A 22,406-nucleotide genomic window follows, 5' to 3' on the forward strand; every position below is an offset into this window, starting at 1 on the left:
TGGCTATAACAATGGGTCAGAAGTTGGGAATTTTATGGAGAGTAACACACCTCCAGACTCCCCAAAGCCTGTCCACCATCTACATAGCACAAGCCAGGAATGTAATGGAACATTCTCCACTTGCATGATTGAGTGCTGCTCCAACAACGCTCAAGAAGCTCAACATAATCCAGGACAAAGCAAACCACCTGCTTGGCACACGTCCACCACCTTAAACATTTACTCTCTCCACAGCACAGTGGCAGCAGTGTGTGCCATCTACAAGATGCACTGTAGCAATTCATCAAGGCTTCTTCCAAACTTGTGAGCACATCTGCGTCAGGGTTAGTTTCAGGATCAGCTGAGATACTATTGTCTTTAGAGAACTACGGGGTGAAGAAAGATAGCAACAGAGGGGCTCTGTAAGGGTCTGTTCTTTAGTTTTAGCTGAAAGCTAGAGGCAGTTGGAGACAGACCATGGAACAATGAACAACTCTCTCAAATCTGACAGGAGAAGCTGAAGAGGGAGCAACTCTCAGCTTTGTTGTAAGAAAAACCCTATAAGGCAGTAATGTTCAGGCAGCCATTGCTGAACATCTGAAGAGTAACTAGATAAGAAGCTAGAGAAATGAAGAAAGGTTTCCAAAAGGTGTGGTGTTAGAGAACAAAAAAGAAACTGGGGAATTAGGACAGGACTCTGTCCAGGTACACCAGAGAAAAGCTGAGAATAAATTGATTGGTGAGAATACTAGAGAAAGGTTTTCTAAAATGAATCCTGAAGTTTGAAATGTTTCTATAAAAAAATATAAAGTTTTGATTGGATATCAGAATTGGTGCAAGTGAATCGCTTCTCAGCCTTTTGGCTAAGATCAAGTGTAGTATCGACATGCTGTGCTTGTTTGAAGTCATTAGGTTACATTTTAGCTTCATTTGAAGCAATTTTTAAAAGCAGCATCTCGGCCTTTTGGCTGAGATGCAAATGAGATCAAGCCTTGGAGGAGGAGCTATGTCTACTCCAATCGGCTTGGATCATGTAGATCAAGCCCAAGACAGGAGGTGAGAGCCCTGTCTTGTCAGCTTGGATCGGGAATGTCTCAACTTGTTGAGACTCTGAATTGGACTTGATTTGATTGAATTGGAATAAAAATGAAAAAAAAACCTAAAAGGGTTAATCCAAAATCCTGGCATGGAATTACTGATAAAAGTGGACTGAAAGCTCTGGTCAAACAGGTCTTTTGTAAAATGTGAACTGGACTTTGAAATGTGGATTGCTATGTGAATGTATTGCTACCAGAGAAGATTTCAAAGCGTATTTTGGGAGTGGAGTTTGGAAACTCTCATATGACAATTATCTGGGGGCATTCTGAGGAGAAATTTGCAAACACTAACTTTGTGTGCCAATAAGACCATTTTATTTTCAAACTTACTGCGTCATTCCATGTTAATCTTAAAATCTGTGTGTATTGGTTAAGCTAAAGGAGGAGTAAATGAGTATTGTATTACAATCAAATTTGGTATGTTAAATAATTTTTTTTTCTTATTGTTGAAACTATTTACTGGTCCTGTGACACTGTTCCTCCACATTGAAAAATAACAGGTATGGTTTTTTGATGTGGAGATGCCGGCGTTGGACAAGGGTAAACACAGTAAGAAGTTTAACAACACCAGGTTAAAGTCCAACAGGTTTATTTGGTAGCAAAAGCCACACAAGCTTTCGGAGCCTTAAACCCCTTCTTAGGTCTCACTTAAGAAGGGGCTTAAGGCTCCGAAAGCTTGTGTGGCTTTTGCTACCAAATAAACCTGTTGGACTTTAACCTGGTATTGCTAAACTTCTTACATGGTTTTTTGATCCAGGGTTTCCATTTTGGGATCCAGTTATAACATCAACTGGGATCAACAGAGGACCAGGTAAGCAGGGTGCTGCTCCATAGTCGAGTCAAAGACTCCAATATCAACAGTATCTGCTACATATTAAGAAACAATATACTACAGTTACCTCCCACAGTCCAAAGATGTGCGGGTTAGGTTGATTGGCCAGGTTAAAAAAAATTGCCCCTTAGAGTCCTGGGATGCGTAGGTTAGAGGGATTAGTGGGTAAAATATGTGGGGGTAGGGCCTGGGTGGGATTGTGGTCGGTGCAGACTCGATGGGCCAAATGGCCTCCTTCTGCACTGTAGGGTTTCTATGATTTCTTTCTATGATTTCTAGTTAGTATTTTATGGAACAACTCTTTACCATATTAAGTTGTCAAGGACAATTATTCAAACTAGCGAAAGGTGAGAAGTGGTGTTCCGCAAGAATTGGTACTGGTGCCCCTGTTTGACCCTTTACATAAACACTTTGAACTCGGAAACCTGAAGTTCAATTTCAAACTCTATGAATGGCACCAAATTTCTGTTTCCTCCTTAGGGCCAGAAACAAATTGCATCCCCCCCCCCCCCCCCCCGTACAATAAAAGCTTTGTTATCTGACTTAGATGTATGCCGATTAATCAAAAATGTCGGTTAATGGAGAGTTACATAACTCGGGATACAAGACAAGGTGCTGTCTATCTTTGTTCAGGCACGCTAACCAGAACTGACACAATAATTTAATGTCAATGTAAAAACTAAGAATAACTTTTAAGATTTACAATATATTGTTATTTTATAATAATATGTAATCTGAACACCGAAAGTGATCGACTTTTTAAAAATCGGGCTGTCAGAAATTCCGGTTACGAAAAGAATACAGTTGGTAGATTCCCAGATAACGCAAGTTTACTGTATTCCCAGGAATTGCAGGGCCCTTTACTGAACATCCTTTTTACTGTCTTCATATATCAGATACACTTCAGAAGTCACACAGAAGCAAATTTGTTTACATGTAAAGAAATCAACGGGAATTACAGAAAAAACTTTTAAGAATAGAAGGTGCTATAATTTCCACTGTTATATAATATGCCTTCTCACAAAAAGATCGACAACCAAACTGAACATTTACTTCAACAATTCAATTCAGCCATTGGTGATTGGACCAAATAGGAAATTGGGAGATTTGTTGACTGCTTCTTTAAATGGTTCCAAAGCAAATTACTGCGGATGCTGAAATCCGAAACAAAATCGGAAAATGCTGGAAAATCTCGGCAGATCTGTTCTCTCTCCACAGATGCTGTCAGACGTGCTGAGATTTTCTTGCATTTTCTATTTTTGTTTCAGGTTTCAGCATCCGCAGTATTTTGCTTCTATGTTCAAGTTACAAGTTGCGGTTAATTTTGCTGTTTAAGCAGCAACCTGTTAAATCTTAAAATGAGAATGCATATTATACATAGGCTTTCACCATAAAAAGACCCCTGTCCCAAAAATTATTTGAACCGTCAATAAGTGTTTTTTGGTAAGCAATTTGGAAGTTGATGCCTAATTTACGTTCAGTCTGTGAGTCATCTTCTTGCACATACTAAATATTTACTTGAAAGTAATTCACATACTTTGGGATATATTAGAGCAGTACATAAGTACAATCCTTTTTATTTTCATAATTTATTCGTTATGAATTATTAGGTAAAGTACATACACATTATCCTAACTGAAAATAATTGCAAACGTTATTTCAGTTGTTATGGTCTTGTTCCAAGTGGATCAAAAACAGACATTTCATCAAAAATTCACAGACACTATTTTTGATGATGGGTTAACAAATCTCTTCACTTAACAGATATTGACAGGCATCCATGCATTTCTGGTCAATTATGTTTTAATTCCATGGGTTTGACAAATGTAACAAACATACTGTGGATGCTGGAATCTGAAACAAAAACAGAAAATGCTGGAAAATCTAAGCAGGTCTGACAGCATCTGCTGAGATTTTCCAGCATTTTCTGTTTTTGTAACTTGAACATTTCGAAATGCTGTGTACTTCTGAATAATCCAAAGGTAGTCCAAAAGTAGTCCAAAGATGTGCAGGCTAGCTTGATTGTCTATGTTAAATTGTCCCTTAGTGCTAGAGGGGATTAGCAGGGTAAATATGTGGGGTTACGAGGATAGGACAAAAGAACAAAGAAAATTACAGCACAGGAACAGGCCCTTCAGCCCTCCAAGCCTGCACCGACCATGCTGCCCGACTTAACTAAAACCCCCTACCCTTCCGGGGAAAATATCCCTCTATTCCCATCTCATTCATGTACTTGTCAAGACGCCCCTTAAAAGTCACTGCCGTATCCGCTTCCACTACCTCCCCCGGCAATGGGTTCCAGGCACCCACCACTCTCTGTGTAAAAAATCTGCCTCGTACATCTCTTTTAAACCTTGCCCCTCGCATCTTAAACCTATGCCCCCTAGTAAGTGACTCTTCCACCCTGGTAAAAAGCTTCTGACTATCCACTCTGTCCATACCTCTCATAATCTTGTAGACTTCTATCAGGTCTCCCCTCAAACTCCGTCGCTCCAATGAAAACAAACCAAGTTTCTCCAACCTCTCCTCATAGCTAATGCCCTCCATACCAGGCAACATCCTGGTAAATCTTTTCTGTACCCTCTCCAAAGCCTCCACATCCTTCTGATAGTGTGGTGACCAGAATTGAACACTATATTCCAAGTGCGACCTAACTAAGGTTCTATAAAGCTGCAACATGACTTGCCAATTTTTAAACTCAATACCCCGGCCGATGAAGGCAAGCATGCCATATGCCTTCTTTACTACCTTCTCCACTTGCATTGCCACTTTCAGTGACCTGTGTACCTGTACACCCAGATCCCTTTGCCTATCAATACTCTTAAGGGTTCTGCCATTTACTGTGTATTTCCTATCTGTATTAGACCTTCCAAAATGCATTACCTCACATTTGTCCGACTAAACTCCATCTGCCATCTCTCCGCCCAAGTCTCCAACTGATCTATATCCTGCTGTATCCTCTGATGGTCCTCATCGCTATCCACAAATCCACCAACCTTTGTGTCGTCCGCAAACTTACTAATCAATCCAGTTACATTTTCCTCCAAATCATGTATATATATTACAAATAGCAAAGGTCCCAGCACTGATCCCTGAGGAACACCACTTGTGACAGCCCTCCATTCAGAAACGCACCCTTCCACTGCTACCCTCTGTCTTCTTTGACCAAGCCAGTTTTGTATTCACCTTGCCAGCTCACCTCTGATCCCATGCGACTTCACCTTCTGCACCAGTCTGCTATGAGGGACCTTGTCAAAGGCCTTACTGAAGTCCATGTAGACAACATCCACTGCCCTACCCTCATCAATCATCTTCGTCACTTCCTCGAAAAACTCGATCAAGTTCGTAAGACACGACTTCCCCTTCACAAAACCATGTAGCCCCTCACTAATACGTCCACTTATTTCCAAGTGGGAATAAATCGTGTCTCGAAGAATCCTCTCCAATAATGTCCCTACCACTGATGTAAGACTCACCGGCCTGTAATTACCTGGATTATCCTTGCTACCCTTCTTAAACAAAGGAACAACATTGGCTATTCTCCAATCCTCTGGGACCTCCCCTGTAGTCAGTGAGGATACAAAGATTTCTCTCAAGGCCCCAGCAATTTCCTCCCTTGCCTCTCTCAGTATTTTGGGGTATATCCCATCAGGCCCTGGAGACTTGTCTACCTTAATGTTTCTCAAGAACCCCAATACCTCCTCCTTTTTGATCTCAACATGACTCAAACTATCTACACACCCCTTCCCAAACTCATCATCCACCAAGTCCTTCTCTTTGGTGAATACTGATGCAAAGTACTCATTTAATACCTTGCCCATTTCCTCTGGCTCCACACATAGATTCCCTCCCTTGTCCTTGAGTGGGCCAACCCTCTCCCTGGCTACCCTCTTGCTCTTTATATATGTATAAAAAGCCTTGGGATTTTCCTTAATCCTGCTGGCCAATGCTTTTTCATGACCCCTTTTCACCCTTCTTACTCCTTGCTCAAGTTTCTTTCTACTTACCTTGTATTCCACACTTGCTTCATGTGTTCCCAGCCTCCTAGCTTTGACAAATGCTTCCTTTTTCTCTTTGACTAGGCTCACAATATCTCTCGTTATCCAAGGTTCCCAAAACTTGCTATACTTATCCTTCATCCTTACAGGAATGTGCCGGTCCTGAATCCCTATCAATTTACACTTGAAAGCTTCCCACATGCCAGATGTTGATTTGCCCTCAAACATCTGCCCCCAATCTACATTCTTCAATTCCTGCCTAATATTGTTGCAATTAGCCTTCTCCCAATTTAGCACCTTAACTTGAGGACTACACTTATCTTTATCCATCAGTACCTTAAAGCTTACTGAATTGTGGTCACTGTTCCCGAACTGCTCCCCTACTGAAACATCGACCACCTGGCCGGGCTCATTCCCCAATACCAGGCCCAGTATGGCCCCTTCCCTAGTTGGACTATCTACGTACTGTTTCAGGAAGCCTTCGTGGATGTTCCTTACAAACCCTGCCCCATCCACGCCCCTAGCACTAAGTGAGTCCCAGTCAATATAGGGGAAATTAAAATCTCCCACCATAACAACCCTGTTACTTTTACACCTTGCCAAAATCTACCTACATATCTGTTCCTCAGTCTCCCGCTGGCAGTTGGGTGGCCTATAGTAAACCCCCAACATTGTGACTACACCTTTCCTATCCCTGAGCTCTACCCATATTGCCTCGCTGTATGAGCCCTCCGAGGTGTCCTCCCGGAGGATATTCTCAGTGGGACCTGGGTGGGGATTGTCAGTGCAGACTTGCGGGCTGAATGGTGTCCTTCTGGACTGTAGGGATTCTATGATTCTAATTTTAATTACGCTTTCACTTCTTGTGGGATACTTTTGAAATTTAATTTTATTTATCTTGCTTACCCCTGTTGTTTAATTGTGTATTCATTCATTCACAGCCCATCATCATTGGAAAACTGCTAACATTGACATTTTGGAGATACTTAATATGTGATATTTAAATAACAGAGCGATCCCATCCGGACTTCACTGCATGCCAGAATGTCACCTTTAGATGAGGCTGTGCGCATGCGCGAGGCAGACAACGCTGTAATGTTGGTTCCGCGCCTGCGTCAGCCGGGTGATGTGGAGGACGCAGGCGCGCGATGTCGCCTGGACCCGGTAAGGAGGCCAGGCTGCCATTTATAACGGTGCAGAGCTGAGGCGGCTGTTGGTAAGTAGGGGTTGTCGTCCTCGGTTGCAGGCATCCTTATTGTAAATGGGACGCGCGCGACAGAGAGAAGACGAAGCAAAAAAAAAAGAGGTAGGAACAGTAGAAAGAAGCGGTTATTGTTCGACAATAACACTGGGCATTTGACCTCAACAGTTAACTTTTTGTATCCCTTTCCACAAATGCTGCCCTACCTGAGGAGTCCTTTCCAGTACTTTTGTTTTTATTTCAGATTTGCAGCATCCACAATATTTGGGTTTTTGTGTGTGAATCGGGATTGTCCGCCATCTTGTTATAGGAAGGTGGAATTCTTCAACGTGTAGTACGGCGCATGCGCCCCGCCATTAAGCTGCAGGTTTGGTATCTGCCCAGTTCCAGGGAGAAGATCAGCTGGTTTCAAAGACTGGCGTTATACTGTGTCATTTCCCCTCTCCACCGACATCAATGTTATTTGTTCTGGGCTCAGTGAGTATGTTAGGGAATGGATGTTCTCATCAGGGGTCTTTTTCAGGATGGCAGCCGATGGCTAGTGGTGTGCCTCAGGGTTGGGGCTGGGATTACAACTTTTCACAATATACATTGATCATTTGGAAGAAGGAACTGAAGGCACTGTTGCGAAGTTTGCAGATGATGACACACCGATGTAGAGGAAACAAGTAGTATTGAGGAAGCGGAGTGGGGGGGGGAAGTGGCTGCAGAAGGACTTGGACAGATTAGGAGAGTGGGCAAAGAAGTGGCAGATGGAATACAACGTGGAAAAGTGTGAGGTTATGCACTTTGGAAGGAGGAATGGAGGTACAGACTATTTTCTAAATGGGAAAATGCTTAGGAAATCAGAAGCACGAAGGGACTTGGGTGTCCTTGTTCAAGATTATCTAAAGGTTGACGTTCAGCTTCAGTCGGCAGTTAGGAAGGCAAATGCAATGTTAGCATTCATGTCGAGAGGGCAAGAATACAAGAGCAGGGATGTGCTTCTGAGGCTGTATAAGGCTCTGGTCAGGCCCCATTTGGAGTATTATGAGCAGATTTGGGTCCAATATCTAAAAAAGGATGTGCTGGCCTTGGAAAGGATTCAGAGGAGGTTCACAAGAATAATCCCTGGAATGAAGAGCTTGTTGTATGAGGAACGCTTGAGGACTCTGGGTCTGTATTTGTTGGAGTTTAGAAGGATGAGGGGGGATCTTATTGAAACTTGCAGGATACTGCGAGGCCTGGATAGAGTGGACATGGAGAGGATGTTTCCACTAATAGGAAAAACTAAAACCAGAGGGCACAACCTCGGGCTAAAGGGACAATCCTTTAAAACAGATGAGGAGGAATTTCTTCAGCCAGAGAGTAGTGAATCTGTGGAACTCTTTACCTCAAAAGGCTGTGGAGGCCAGGTCATTGAGTGCCTTTAAGACAAAGATAGGTTCTTGATTAATAAGGAGATCAGGGAGTTATGGGAAAAGGCAGGAGAATGGGGATGAGAAAAATATCAGCCATGATTGAATGGCAGAGCAGACACGATGGGCCAAGTGGCCTAATTCTACTCCAATGTCTTATGGTCTTATCAATTTCCTATTCCTCAAGATAATGGCCAGTAACTTCCAATGGGTTGCCACTCTGGATGGATTTACTCTCACTACAGTTGCAAAGCTATCCTCTCACCCAATATTCCTTCTCTCAGGCTGGGCGAGACATTAACAGCAAAGCAGAGTAACTGGGGCACAGATAAGAAGGGCACAGATAAGAAAGACACAGGATTCGGGCTGGTGAAAGTGGCAAGATGGGGGTGGGGGAGTTGGACTGGGAAGGGAGGACAGACTTGGTTGGGGGGAGGAGGGGGCCAGGAGGTTTTGGTGGGGGTGGGAGGGGACCGGGATGTTTGGGGGGGAGGTGGGGATGGGATGCTTTTTGCGGGGAGGGGGGGGAAGAGAGGCAGGGGCTGGAATGTGTTTTTTTTTGGGGGGGAGAGCCACGATTTATTTGTGGGGGGGGTGGGGGGAGGGAGGGGGCCAAGAAGATTGTTTTTGTGGGGAGGGGGTGGGATGTGTTTTTGTGGGGAGGGGGTGGGATGTGTTTTTGTGGGGGGAGGGGGTGGGATGTTTTTTTTGTGGGGGGAGGGGGTGGGATGTTTTTTTTGTGGGGGGAGGGGGTGGGATGTTTTTTCTGGGGGGGAGGGGGCTGGGATGTTTTTCTGGGGGGGAGGGGGCTGGGATGTTTTTTTTGGGGGGGGGGAAGGGGCCTTGATGTTTTTTTGGGGGGGGGGAGGGGCCGGGATGTTTATTTGGGGGAGGGGGCCAGGATGTTTTTTTTGGGGGGAGGAGGGGGCCGGGATGTTTTTGGGGGGGGGGGGGCCGGGATGTTTTTTTTGGGGGGGGGGCGGGATGTTTTTTTGGGGGGGAGGGGGCCGGGATGTTTTTTTTTGGGGGGGGGGGCCGGGATGTTTTTTTTTGGGGGGGGGGAGGGGGCCGGGATGTTTATTTTTGGGGAGGGGGCCGGGACGTTTTTTTGGGGGGGGGGTGGGGGCTGGGGTGTTTTTTTTTTGTGGGGGCGGGGGGGCCGGGATGTTTTTTTTGGGGGGGGGGGGAAGGGGGCTGGGATGTTTTTTGAAGGGGGGGGGGAGGGGGCCGGGATGTTTTTTTGGGGGGCGGGGAGGGGGCCGGTATGTTTTTTGGGGGGGGGGTGGAGGGGGCCGGGGTGTTTTTTGGGGGGGAGGGTGCCGGGATGTTTTTCTGGGGGGGGGGGGAGGGTGCCGGGATGTTTTTCTGGGGGGGGGGGGGGGGGCCGGGATGTTTTGGGGGGGGCAGGGAGGAGGCCGGGATGTTTGTTTGGGGGGAAGGGGGGGTGGGAGCCGGGATGTTTGTTTGGGGGAGGGGGGGGCCGGGATGTCTTATTTGGGGGGGGAGGGGGCCGGGATGTTTTTGAGGGGGGTGGAGGGGGCCGGGATGTTTGTTTTGGGGGGAGGGGGGGTGGGAGCCGGGATGTTTTTTTTGGGGGGGGGAGGGGGCCGGGATGTTTTTTTTGGGGGGGGGGGGGGAGGGGGCCGGGATGTTTTTTTTTGGGGGGGGGCAGGGTGCCGGGATGTTTTTTTGGGGGGGGGGAGCCGGGATGTTTTTTTGAGGTGGGGGGGGGAGGGGGCTGGGATGTTTTTTTGTGGGGGGGGGAGGGGGCCGGGTGGTTTGTGGAGGAGGGAAGGATGGGGCCTGGAGGTTTGTCGGGGGGGGGAGGGGGCCATGAGATTCTCGGGGCGTGAATTAGTTATTGGGTTTCTCTAGTGTCATTGAGGTACCCTCAAATGTGACGCTGGTGAACCAGGGAATTATGGGCTATACGGTTCAAATTGTCACTTGGTCGTATATAACTTGAATGTTGCTGAAAAGAACGACATGTTGTTGAATGGCAAATTTCAAATCATCATCATTTATGATACGAAAGAAAAGGTAAGGTATCTCAAAAATCTGAACAGATTAAGCAAGCCACATCACACTGCTACTATGCAGTGGTTACGACTGGTATTTTCCATTAATTTGATACTGCCATGAGCCCCCAAACTTAACCTTCAATGGCAATGCCTTTTTCAAGATTAATGGTGATTGTATCCATTCCTTCACAGCTAAAACTCTTACTAGTCTGTAATGCTTTTTTTCCAACTGAAGCTTGTTAACAGAGCCTCACATAAAACCTAAAGTTAATGCTAAGGTTTTACTGTTTGCCTACAAACATTACGTGCTGGGTAAGAGAGTTGGGCGGGGTATTGTGTGTGTATATAATGGAGGATCTTGGATAACCCTCGGACCACATGAATAATTATGCAGTTTAAAAGCTTTTCTGCCATTTTTCAATTTTGTTTTTCTATTCTTGGAAGAGGGAGTTTGCATGTACATAGCATCTTTCACATCATAAGTATTTCCCAAAGCACTTCAATGAAATGTTTTGCAGTGTTGAAATGCACAACCAATTTGCAAGGTCTATCAAACAACAAATAAGATAATGATCAGTTAATTTGCTTTTGTTGGCTATGGTATACATATTTACTGGAACATTTTATGAACTTCCTTGAACAATGCTATGGGATCTTTTACTTGAACACCACAAGGCAAACTGGTCTCAGTTTAAGTTTTCATTTATGAATGTATTCAAGAACAATCAGTTTCTGCTGAAAGCTCCCTTCTAATGGTCTGTGTAGATGATGTACACTGGATTGTCACACTTGACTGCATTCACACTAAACATAACTATTGAACAAGGTGGCGCAATGGTTAGCAGTGCTGCCTCACAGCTCCAGGAACCCAGGTTCAATTCTGGCCTTGGGTGACTGTGTGGAATTTGTTCTCCTCGTGTCTGTGTGGGTTTCCTCTGAGTGCTCCTGTTTCCTCCCACAGTCCACAGATGTGTAAGTTAGGTTAATTGGCCATGCTAAATTGTCCCCAAGATGTATAGATTAGGGGAATTGGTGGAATAAATATGTGGGGTTACGGAGATAGAGCCTGGGTAAGATGCTCTGTTGGAGAGTTGACGTAGATTCGATGGGCCAAATGGCAGCCTTTTGCAATGTAGGGATTCTTTATTATTTGGTCTTACTCTGGATGAGGTTGCTATGTGTGCTACATCATTTGACGAATATGCATTTAAAACTAGCATCTCTCACTGACTGCATCTGATACTTAGTTTTGTAAGATGCAAGCAACTATTATTCTGTCAGTAAGTTCTCACTGGGATGGATAAAGAAGATTTTCACAAAAATCTGAGAAAATAGTACAAAGGGAGCATATATGTCTGTTAATTGTCTCGTTCAAACACGGTGCTTCAGAGTTGTTCATGTCACTGCATTTGTATTCAGCAGAGGGAGCCAAGTTATGAAGATAATATCCATTTGGATCAATCCCAAAATACTGATCTGAACAATAATATAAAGGCATTTAAAAATAAGTGATTTCTCCAATTCTATTTGAATACATTCTGCAAACAATGGTGGCAGTTCACATTTTATATACCTGCATCCTAGATTTTGATAATGGTATCAGTCAGAACCTGCTGAATAAAAATGCAAAACTTTTAGTTGACACTGCAGTCTGATTATATTTGCCTGCTATATTCTATGTGCTGCATTCTGTGTTCCAGTCACTCATGACTCATTCCTTTGTTCTTGCTCTTTCTTTCTATCTATTCCTAATACCATTTGTTTTGTCAGGGTGAGAATTTTTATGGTGGATTTTCTTTTCAGCTGCCGTTTTTGAAAATTGTCTACCTATTTTTCCCTTTTCTTTATCTATGGCACGCTTTCTTTGCATATTTCCTTTCAGCACTTAAGTTGCCTGAAATGCACTACTAACTATAGTTAAATGATTCTAAGTTTTGCATCATCCACAAATTTTGAAAATATGCCTTGAAAGCAAAGGTCTTAGTCTGTCAAAGCACAGGGTTCTCAACTTTAACCCCTGGAGAACTCCATTGCAAGCCTCCCATTAACCATAATATTCTTTCCTGTTGCACAGGCAGTTTTGTATCCATATTGCTACTGTCCCTTCTATTGCATGAGTTATAACTTTGCTTGCAGGTCTGCTCTCTGGAACTGTATCAACTTTTGAAAGTGCATGTTCACCACATCAACAGCATTCCCATCATTAACCCTCAAATTAGTTAAACAAGATTTGTCCTTAAAACCATGGCTTTCCTTAATTAACTTGCATTTGCCCAAGTGACTTATTGTTTCCAGAAGTTTCCCCACCTTTTGAGGTAACTAGCTTGTAGTTGCTAGGCTTACACTTATGCCCGTTTTTGAACAAGGGTGAAACATTTGCAATTCTCCAATCCTCTGGCTCTACCTCTGAGTCTAATGAAGTCTGGAAAATTATGGCCAGTGCCTTATCGACTTTAATTACAGACTAAGTGTTTAACCTATCCATGTGTCTGAAATATCTCCTTTTCCACCATAACTTGGGCAGCAGCATCTTCTGTAATAAAGGCAGATGCAAAGTATTCATTTGATCTCAGCTTTGCCCCATGCCTACATGCATAAGTCCCCTTTTTGTTCCTTTTACCACCCTTTACTATTTATATACCTGTTGAAGGCAAGGGCATTTTGTGTCTCATATTTTCTCTTTGCTTCTCTTATTTGCTTTATCACTTCCCCTCTGACCCTTCTATATTTAGCTTAATTTTCGGTTGCAACATGCACCTGGCATCTGTCATAAGCACACTTTTTTTTCTGCTTCATCTTCATCCCTATCTCTTTCACTATCCAGGGAGTTCTGGATTTGTTTGCCTTACCCTTTCCAACATCATGGAAATATACCTTTGTGTGTCCAAACTAATTCCTTTTTAAAGGTAGCCCATTATTCAGTTGTTTTCCTGCCATCCTTTATTTGGCCCAGATCCATCTTACCTCATTGAAATAGTTTTCCCTCAGTTAATTGTCCTTACTCTGGATTGTTCTTTGTCCTTTTTCATAGCTAACCTAAACCGTTTGATACAACGATCACTGTCCCTTGATATTCTCCTATGACATTTGATTCACTTAGCCCACCTCATTCCCAAGAGCCAAGTCGAGCAGTTCTTTTTCATTGGACTAGAAACATAATGCTGTAGAAAAAGTTCCTTAACTTGGGGAACTCTTACCCTCTCTGCTCTTTATGCAATGCTATCCCAGTTTATATTCAGATAATTAAAGTCCCCATCATAGCTATAATTATTGTACCCCTCTAACTTCCTTGCAAATTTGTCTTTCTACATCTTTGCCACCAGTTAGTTGCTTATAGACTGCATTGAACAATGTAATTGCACCTTTTGTTTTTTTTCCTTGACTCTAGCCAAATTGATTCTGTCCTTGATCCCTCTGTCACATTCCCTTCAGCACTGAAAGATTCTACTTAATATATTCTGTGCCTGCGCACCTCGCTCCACTTCACCTGATGAAGGAGCAGCACTCCGAAAGCTTGTAATTTCAAATAAACCTGTTGGACTATAACCTGGTGCCATGTGACCTCTCATCTCCTTAATATTGCCACTCTTCCCCCTTTTTCTTTCCTATTTTATCTGTGCATCTTGAACCCCCTCCTGCCCTTCTTTGAGCCACAACTGCATTTTTCCACATGGCAATCTGCACAGATCATATTTAATACACTCAGTGCATTCACACACATGCACAGTAACTCTAATTTAGACTTGGTTACTTTCTTCCTTACTCTGAAACCACCTAATAACTTACCCTTTCCTACTCTCGCGCTATCTATCTTTCCCAGTATTCTGTGCACCATGATATTACCTGCTGGTTCCCACATTCACGCCGAGTTAGTTTAAACCCCCCCCCAATAGCACTAGCACTCCCCCGGAAGGAACTTTGTTCAAGCTCTATTTACGTGCAACCCATCCAGCCTGTACAGGTCCTACCAACCCCAGAGCTGGTCCCAATGTTCCAGAAATCCAAAGCTCCCCCCTTCCATACCTCTGCGCATTCTTTCTAGCCATGCATTCACCTGCTTTATCCTATTTTTAACTCACTTGTGAGTTGAATGCAAGCTAACCCCTGGCTGCTTTTCTCCACCACAAATTGCTGTCATAAGTTCCTTTTACCATGTCCCCTCCTGCGTCACCTCCAACAATGAATGCATGGAGTTTGTTACTAAAATTGAGACCATCTGATCAACTGCTTCTGCAGTATCCTTCTCTCCGCCTGACCAAACTACCTCATGCTCTCCCAGCCCATGCCCTGAACTTGCATTTTTCTCTAATTCTCTATCCCTCCTCTTGCCCTCACTTGAGCTCATATTGCCCAGGAACAGCAACTCCTGACCCAATTCCCATTAAACTGCTGACCACCAACTTCCCCTCATGGCCCCCTTGTTCGCCAATATTATGAAGGGTTCTTCCTCTTTTGGAGTTGTACCTCTCTCCTTTAGATCTGTCATCATCACCCCTCTCAATAATGCGTCCTAAGCCCACTGTCCTACAAACTACATCCCATCTCGAACCTCCTTTTTCTCTCCAAGTCCTTGATCATATTGCTTCACAAAGCCTGGTTGAATCCCTTCAAATACATTTCTGTTCTATCACTATAGGTAACATACATTTAAAGCACGTTACTAATAATGCATTTTTGTCTTAGTGCAATTTGTAAATAACAGAACTTGCTGAATATTGCTGCTTCTGTTTTTGTTTTGGTATAGTTACTGTACATGCTCCAAACACACCACTGATATCTGTCCCTCTCACTTGAAGCCTACACCACTCCCTCCTGGCTCCTTCCTTTTCACTGCTGCTTTCAGGCCCTCACCTGGCTCCTCCTTGTTGGCCCCACTCCCCATTCGCTCCTTCCCAATGCTTCTCTGCTGTCATCCATCTATGATGCTCACTAGGTCAGGCCTTAGCCATATCCAGAGTTTCACTTGCAATGGCTTCTCTTTGTACACCATGGCCTCTTTCGTCATTAAGGTTCTGACTTTGACCTCCTCCTATTTCTCTTCCACATTCTAGCCATGTGACGTCATTCATAGTTTTCTCATGATAGCTGATGATGTCCAGCTCGACCTCACCACCACCTCGTTAACTTCCACTGTTACTAAACCATCAAAATGCTCATCTGTTATTCAGTATTGACCAAAAATTAATTCCAATTAAATATTGGGAAGTCTGAGACCATTGTCTTTGATCCCTGCTCTAAACTCTGTTTCCAAGGTACCAACTGTGGGCAGGATTTTCCCGCCCCTCCTGCTGGCAAGACCTTTGGTCCCACTGAAGTCACAGGGATTTAACTGGATTGCCGCATGCACTGTGGGAATACTTGCTGCAGTGAGATCAGAAGGTCTCAGCGTATGCCTCTCCATGCAACAGTTTGAAATTAAGCCAGTCTCACATGTAAACATAAGATGAGGTTTCAACTTTGCATCATCATTAGGACTAGACATTTCCACCTCCTTAACACCCAACTTCTGCCTTGTTTTAGTTCTCTTGAGGTCATCCAAAACTCTGCTGCCTTTGTCTTAACTTGCACTCATGTTCATCTATCATCGTCCCTCCTGTACTCACTGACCTATGTGGCTCTTAGTCAAGCATAATTTTGATTTCATAATTATCATTGTTTACAAGTCCCTCTCTGGCCTCGCCCCACCCTATCTCTGTCATTCCTAGCCCCAAAACCGTCCAAGGTATCTGCACTGCTCTAACACTAGCCTTTTAATTGTTCCACCTTTGGTGGCTCTGCCTTCAATTGCTTCCATCCTAAGCTCTAGAATTCCCTTTCTGCCTGTTTATCTTGCTTTCCTCTTTTAAGGCACTCCTTAAAACCCATTTTTCGACCAAGTTAATGCTGCTATCCCTCTTTGCATCAGCTCTTGTCCATCGAGTCTGTGTAACTACATGTTCTATTTGACCTACATACATGGTTTGGTTAATATTTTGTTTTATAATGCTCCTGTAAAGCACCTTGGCATGTTTGATATGTTAAAGATGTTAATGCTGTCTGTGTGGAGTTTTCACATTCTCCTCATGTCTGCGTGGGTTTCCTCCGGTTTCCTTCCACGGTCCAAAGATGTGCGGGTTAGGTTGATTGGCCAAGGTTAAAAGTTGCCCCTTAGAGTCCTGAGATGCGGAGGTTAGAGGGATTAGCGGGTAAATATGTGGGGGTAGGGCCTGGGTGGGATTGTGGTCGGTGCAGACTTGATGGGCCGAATGGCGGCCTCCTGCACTGTAGGGTTTCTATGATTTCTATGATTCTATAACATTATTTCTTACATTTCTACCATCATTTGTAAAGAAAAAAATCAATGTATTTAACATTTTGTTCATAATTGGACTTCCTCCTTCATCTCAGCTTTTTTAACCATTCTTTGACTTTTTTTATAGTTCCTTTTTGAAAGAGTCTTTTAGCCTTCCTATTTCTCCTCTTATCTCTCTTGCATTATCTATATTTCTCCTTACTATCTCCTTAATGTGTCTCCTCTAGGTTTATTTCACCCTACCCAAGTAGGGTGGTGGAGGCAGGCACGCTGACATCGTTTAAGACTTACCTGGATAGTCACATGAGCAGCCTGGGAATGGAGGGATACAAACGATTGGTCTAGTTGGACCAAGGAGCGGCACAGGCTTGGAGGGCCGAAGGGCCTGTTTCCTGTGCTGTACTGTTCTTTGTTCTTTGTTCTTTATTTAGTTTTAGTCTCTCTATCCAGCTCTATACTTTGCTTTATCCTGTTTTATTTTTTGTGAATGTTTTTGTTTTGTTCTTTTATGACCATGGATGCATCCATGGTCTCCTAATACTAGTCCTCGGGCATGGCTTCAGGCTCTGCATGTACTCTAATGACATCCAGTTTTACCTCTGCATAATCTCTCTCAACCCTTCTACTACATGTGTTGTCAGCCAAATGTCCGACGTCCATGTCTAGATTAATTGCAGGTTCCTCCAGTTAAACACTGGAAAGCCTGAAGCAATTGTCTTTGTTCCCTGCTGTGGTCTTTGTTCCTTAACCACTTTCTCAGATTGAACACAGTTGACCACACCATCCTCCTCCAACACCTCTCCACTAGGTGGAACTGCAATGTTTTAAAAATTTGATTTTTTTCATGGGACGTGAGTTTTGCTAACTCAGTCAGGTTCTAACCATAGCCAGAGTTTCACTTGCAATGGGTTTTCTTTGCGCACTCGAAACCAGTGCAACTGTTTGCAACCTCAGAGGGTAGTGAATCTCTGGAATTCTCTGCCCGTTGAAGTGGTGGAGGCTTCCTCGTTGAATATGTTTAAATCACGGGTAGATAGTTTTCTGATCAATAAGGGAATTAGGGGTTATGGGGAGCAGGCGGGTAAGTGGAACTGATTCGCTTCAGATCAGCCATGATCTTGTTGAATGGCGGGGCAGGCTCGAAGGGCCAGATGGCCTACTCCTCCTATTTCTTATGTTCTTAGCATCCAGTTTATGGGATCAATAACTCATCCAAGGTGAGTTATTGATCCCATATCCTCTATGTCACAAGGGCTAATTCCATCTTTGTGCATCAGCTGTCTCTGCTTCTGCCTCGCTCATTTGCTGCTAGAACCTTCATTCTTTTATCTTACTTTGGCGCACAATTTTTAAGCTCTCTTGGGTAGTCTCGTAGCCACCACCCTGGATATACTGCAGCTCATTCAAAATCTGCTATCAAATTTGTGGCCGCTTAGTTTAAGCTCCTTCAACTTTATTTTTGGCAGTAAGCACAGACCTTCGTCCCTTCAGCCAAGTATGGACTTGAACTTGAGTCCCAGAGGTGTAGAGGAAAGCGCCTAACCCACTGCACCATCCAGCATAGCACCTCAAGATGGATAGGCTTGCCAGCTCTGGTTGAAATTACTGTTTTGCAAGTTTCTCTACATGTCCTCCCTCCAATTGGCTTACCCCTACACGCCTGACATTGTTCTCTTGACACGTCCATTTCCATGGTGCACCAGCTTCCTGCCCCACAAAAGCAAACATTCAGCTAATTGGTAAAATAACCTTTATTTCCCACCTCCAATAATTTTATAATTGATCTAAAGAGATCAAACAATATGAAAAACAAAATAGGCAATCATTTTTAATATCCCCTTGTTTTTTCCCTGATTGTGGCAGTATTGAGATGAATCTTTTTAATTCCCGAATGTCCAAAACAGGGAAGTTTGGCAATTGGATGGGGCATCTAAGATGCGGAGAAAAGGTAAAAATGGAGAGGCCAAAATGTGGCGAAACATATTTGCTAGAGATATAGTAATGAGTGTATGATTTGTGCAAGGTGGAAAGCAGTGTTAAATTACAACCTTATTTTCAGGCTCTCAGACCCAGCTGCAGAAATCAGGCAGTAGAAGGAGGGGCCAACAAAGGAACCAATCGCTTCCTGGGTTAAACAAAAGAAACACAGGGTTTGGGTGTCTGCTAGCAGGGATACAAAGCAGTCAGAGGAAAAACACACCATACAGATCCTGCAGATTACCACTGCTGATTCTACAGTAGCTGTGAAGCACAAGGAAGAAAAGTAATTTAAGAACAAACAAACAGGAAGAACCAGGCCTTTAAACAAAAGGAGTTGAGGCAGGAGACAGAGGTAAGTCTAAAAACGGAAGGATTGAGCGGGACGTGGAATAGTAATCAGCCAAACATAAAGGGAATGGAGAGAGTTTGGAAGAACGATGAAAGATAATTGAACTTTGCATTCTGTAAAGAAAGCACTAATTGGAGAGGGAAGAGCCTAACGGAATTATATTTTTTTAAAAAAAAGAGAAGACGAGAGGGCACAATGGAAATGAGATAAAAGCATATTTTAGTGAAAGGTTTCTCCTACCGTTTTCAAAATTACTTTTCACATGTAATATGTTTGGAATGTGCTGCCAAATAGGATAATCAAATTAAAAGAAACTAAGGCCTTCCAATGCTATTTCGGACACTATGATGGGAGAGTTAAGAAAGGTGTATATATGACACTCAATCTTATTAATATTAAAATGCATCAGGCCGAGGCGTTAAATGAGGTGACCTTAATATGTGATTAAGGTCCTAATAGAAAAAGGGAAAGGTTATTTAAAAAAAGCATGGAATATCCGATTTTAGAAAGATGAGTGAATTTGCTGAGGCGAGTGAAATGAGAAATTAACCCAGGATTATTGATCAACAGTTAGGTTTTTCAAATTAAAAAAAGACTAATGTTACAGGTTAGATGTGTATCATTTAAAGAAAAAAGGAGATGACTTCAGAATGTGCTTGATTAAAGGAGAGAGTGGAAATTAAAACTGAAGAAGAGGCAAGCATGACTGAGGTAAGTTTGAAAATGAGTGAATGAGAAAATAAGGAATAAAGTTAATAAGGACAGCCAGGAGAGAATAAGACAAAAGAATCACAAATATTTTTTTAAAAAAGATAGTGTTCCACAAATGTATTAAATGTGGAGGGTCCAAAAGAGGAGCGGCTGATGGATGATAGAGGAGAGTGAGTTAATTGACGATCATTGTAATTTATTGTAACAAATTCTTTGCTTCAGTATTTATAAAAAATGAGGACTTTGGAAGGAGGCATGAACTGAATTGGTTAAAAGGGGAATGAAATAAATTGGTTAAGCTAAAGTAGAACAAAATGATAAAGACCTGACTAGATAAATCTCAAAAACTCCTATCAGAAACAGGGAAGAAATGGGTTCCTAGAAATTACATTTCAGGGTTCTATTGGGGTTTTATATTGAACACTGTAACATAACAGTCTTTTCAAAAAGAGGAATAAAGTTATCCCAGATAATTACAGGCCTGTTATTTTAACATTTGAGGTTAGGAAAGTTTTGGATCCTTTAATTAAAGATTGAATTGCTCGGTATTCAAATGAAGAAAAAATAATTAGAAGCATTCAGCCCTAATTTAAGCAAGGAAGATTGTCTTACAAATCTGAGCATTCTTTGAAGAAATAGCCAATATTAGGAGAAAATTGACTTTCAACAATCCTTTGATGAAATACCACTCAGGACACTGCCGGCGATTAACAGTCATGGAAGTATGGGGAAGGGTAGCAAAGTGGATTAAAAGCTGGTTAGAAAAGAGGAAACGGAGAATCAGAGTTAAAGGCAGATTGTCAGTGGTTTGAAATGGGCTTCAAACTTGAAGAATAAATTAGATGCCAGTGTGGATACAAAATTGGCTTATAGAGAGAAAGCAGAGTTTTTCAGGCTGTAGATAGTGTATATTTTCCAAGGGATTATTAGGACCACTATTTTTGATAGGTATTATTGATGTGAACCTGATGTGCAGGGAATAATTTTCAAAATTAACATGATACAAAACTCTGAAATGTAATAAACGATGCAGAGTAGTAACAGACTTCAGGAAGGCAAAGACAGTGCAATCAATGGCAGGCAGATGAAATTTAAACAAGTGGGAAGTGACGCATTTTTGTTGAAAGAATGAGGGGAGGTGGCATAAATTATACTAAATTAAAAGGGGAGCGGGAATAGAGTGACCTGTGAGTATCTGTACAAGTGTTTGACAATGACAGAAAAAGTTGAGAAGGCTGTTTTTAAACAAAAGCATATGGGATCCTTTATTTAAATAGGCATAGATTACGAAACAAAATTACATTAAACCTTAAAGCAGCAAGAGTGAGTAAAATATCTAAATAATCAGGCAAGTATTCTACAAATAGATAAGTAATAAAGTTGGTAAGCCCAACATGGAACATTGAGAGGATAATAAGTTAGAGGATGAACATGATTGGCAAGTGTTTCCAAATATGTTGCAAATGAGCAGGTCTGGCAGGATATGTGATGAGAAAAATAAATTTTAATGCTGTTTCTCACTCTGCAGAACCTGAGCTGAATATTTCCAGCATTTTCTGTATTTATTTCAAATTTGCAATTCCTGATTTTATTACAAGTATTTAACTTCAGTATTTATAGAAGAAAATAACATTCGAGAGGAGATCCATCCTGCAATGATTGAGTGAAATGAGATGTTATAAATAAAAGGAACACTTAAGAGATTAAGTTAAAGGAGTGCAAAATGGTGGGACCTGACCCAAGAATCTTAAAGGAAATGGAGAAGGAATAGTAGAGACCATAGAAATTTTACTACAAGTGAAATGTGTGATGGAAGATGGGAGAATAGCCAATATAATATATACGGTTAAAGGAAAATGGAACTAACAGCTATCCTGGATAATTACAAGCCAATTAATTTAACAATGATGGAGAAAATTTTGGAGTCATTAAGTAAAAGTGAAAAGACTAAGTATTTTAGATGAAGAGGAAATAATTATAAACGGCCAATGTGGATTTCAAAAAGATCATGCTAACTTTGAAGAGATGACGAATATGGCACAGCCCCTAATGGTGGATCAATGGAAAGCAGAGGTGTGCAGAAGGCCAGCATTGAAGGAGTCATGGTTGATTGAAGGAGTCATGGTTGTTGGAAATGGATAGCAGTGTCCTATGAGTTTGTTATAAGGCTCTTTACTTTCAATGTGGATATTAATAATTTGGACATAGGGCCAGAGAAAATATGTCATGTGACCTCTGGAAACTGTTCTGCCATTCAGCAAGCTGATCGGAGACCTAACTCCATACATCCACTTTTGTCCCTTTGCTTAACACACATCTCTATCAAATCTCACTTTTAACAATTGATCTAGAATCAATTAATGTTTGTGGGAAAAGGTTTCAAACTTATGCCATCCTACATGTATTTATTTCCCCATTCCACTCCTGAAAGATGTGATTTTAATTTTTTTAGATAATGCTCTCTCGCCCTATACTCTCCAATAAATGGAAACCATATCTCACAATCCAACCTATCTATTCCCTATAATATGTTCAAAACTTTGATCAAA

General features: G+C 42.4%; 1 protein-coding gene and 1 non-coding gene across 5 annotated transcripts in view; both read left to right on the plus strand.

The window, feature by feature from the left end:
- Positions 1-822: 822 nt before the first annotated feature.
- On the plus strand, positions 823-1,021 carry LOC144504952 (U2 spliceosomal RNA). Its single transcript, XR_013499736.1, has one exon. It is a non-coding gene; the product is annotated as a U2 spliceosomal RNA (small nuclear RNA).
- Positions 1,022-6,986: 5,965 nt separating this feature from the next.
- The window catches only part of LOC144504559 (uncharacterized), a 28,375-nt gene continuing 12,955 nt past the window's right edge, over positions 6,987-22,406 (plus strand). The window contains exons 1-2 of one of the 4 annotated variants that reach the window (XM_078230082.1): positions 7,004-7,122; positions 18,877-19,149. Coding sequence is in view for 1 of the 4 variants with exons in the window: in XM_078230079.1 (XP_078086205.1) it covers positions 7,860-7,914 (55 nt within the window). In the remaining 3 variants the exon portion in view is untranslated. Of the gene's footprint in view, positions 7,213-7,841; positions 7,915-18,876; positions 19,150-22,406 lie in introns of those variants that run through there. The other 3 variants (XM_078230080.1, XM_078230081.1, XM_078230079.1) reach the window with 3 other exon arrangements.

Source organism: Mustelus asterias, chromosome 15 (assembly GCF_964213995.1).
Source record: "Mustelus asterias chromosome 15, sMusAst1.hap1.1, whole genome shotgun sequence".
NCBI lineage: Eukaryota > Metazoa > Chordata > Chondrichthyes > Carcharhiniformes > Triakidae > Mustelus > Mustelus asterias.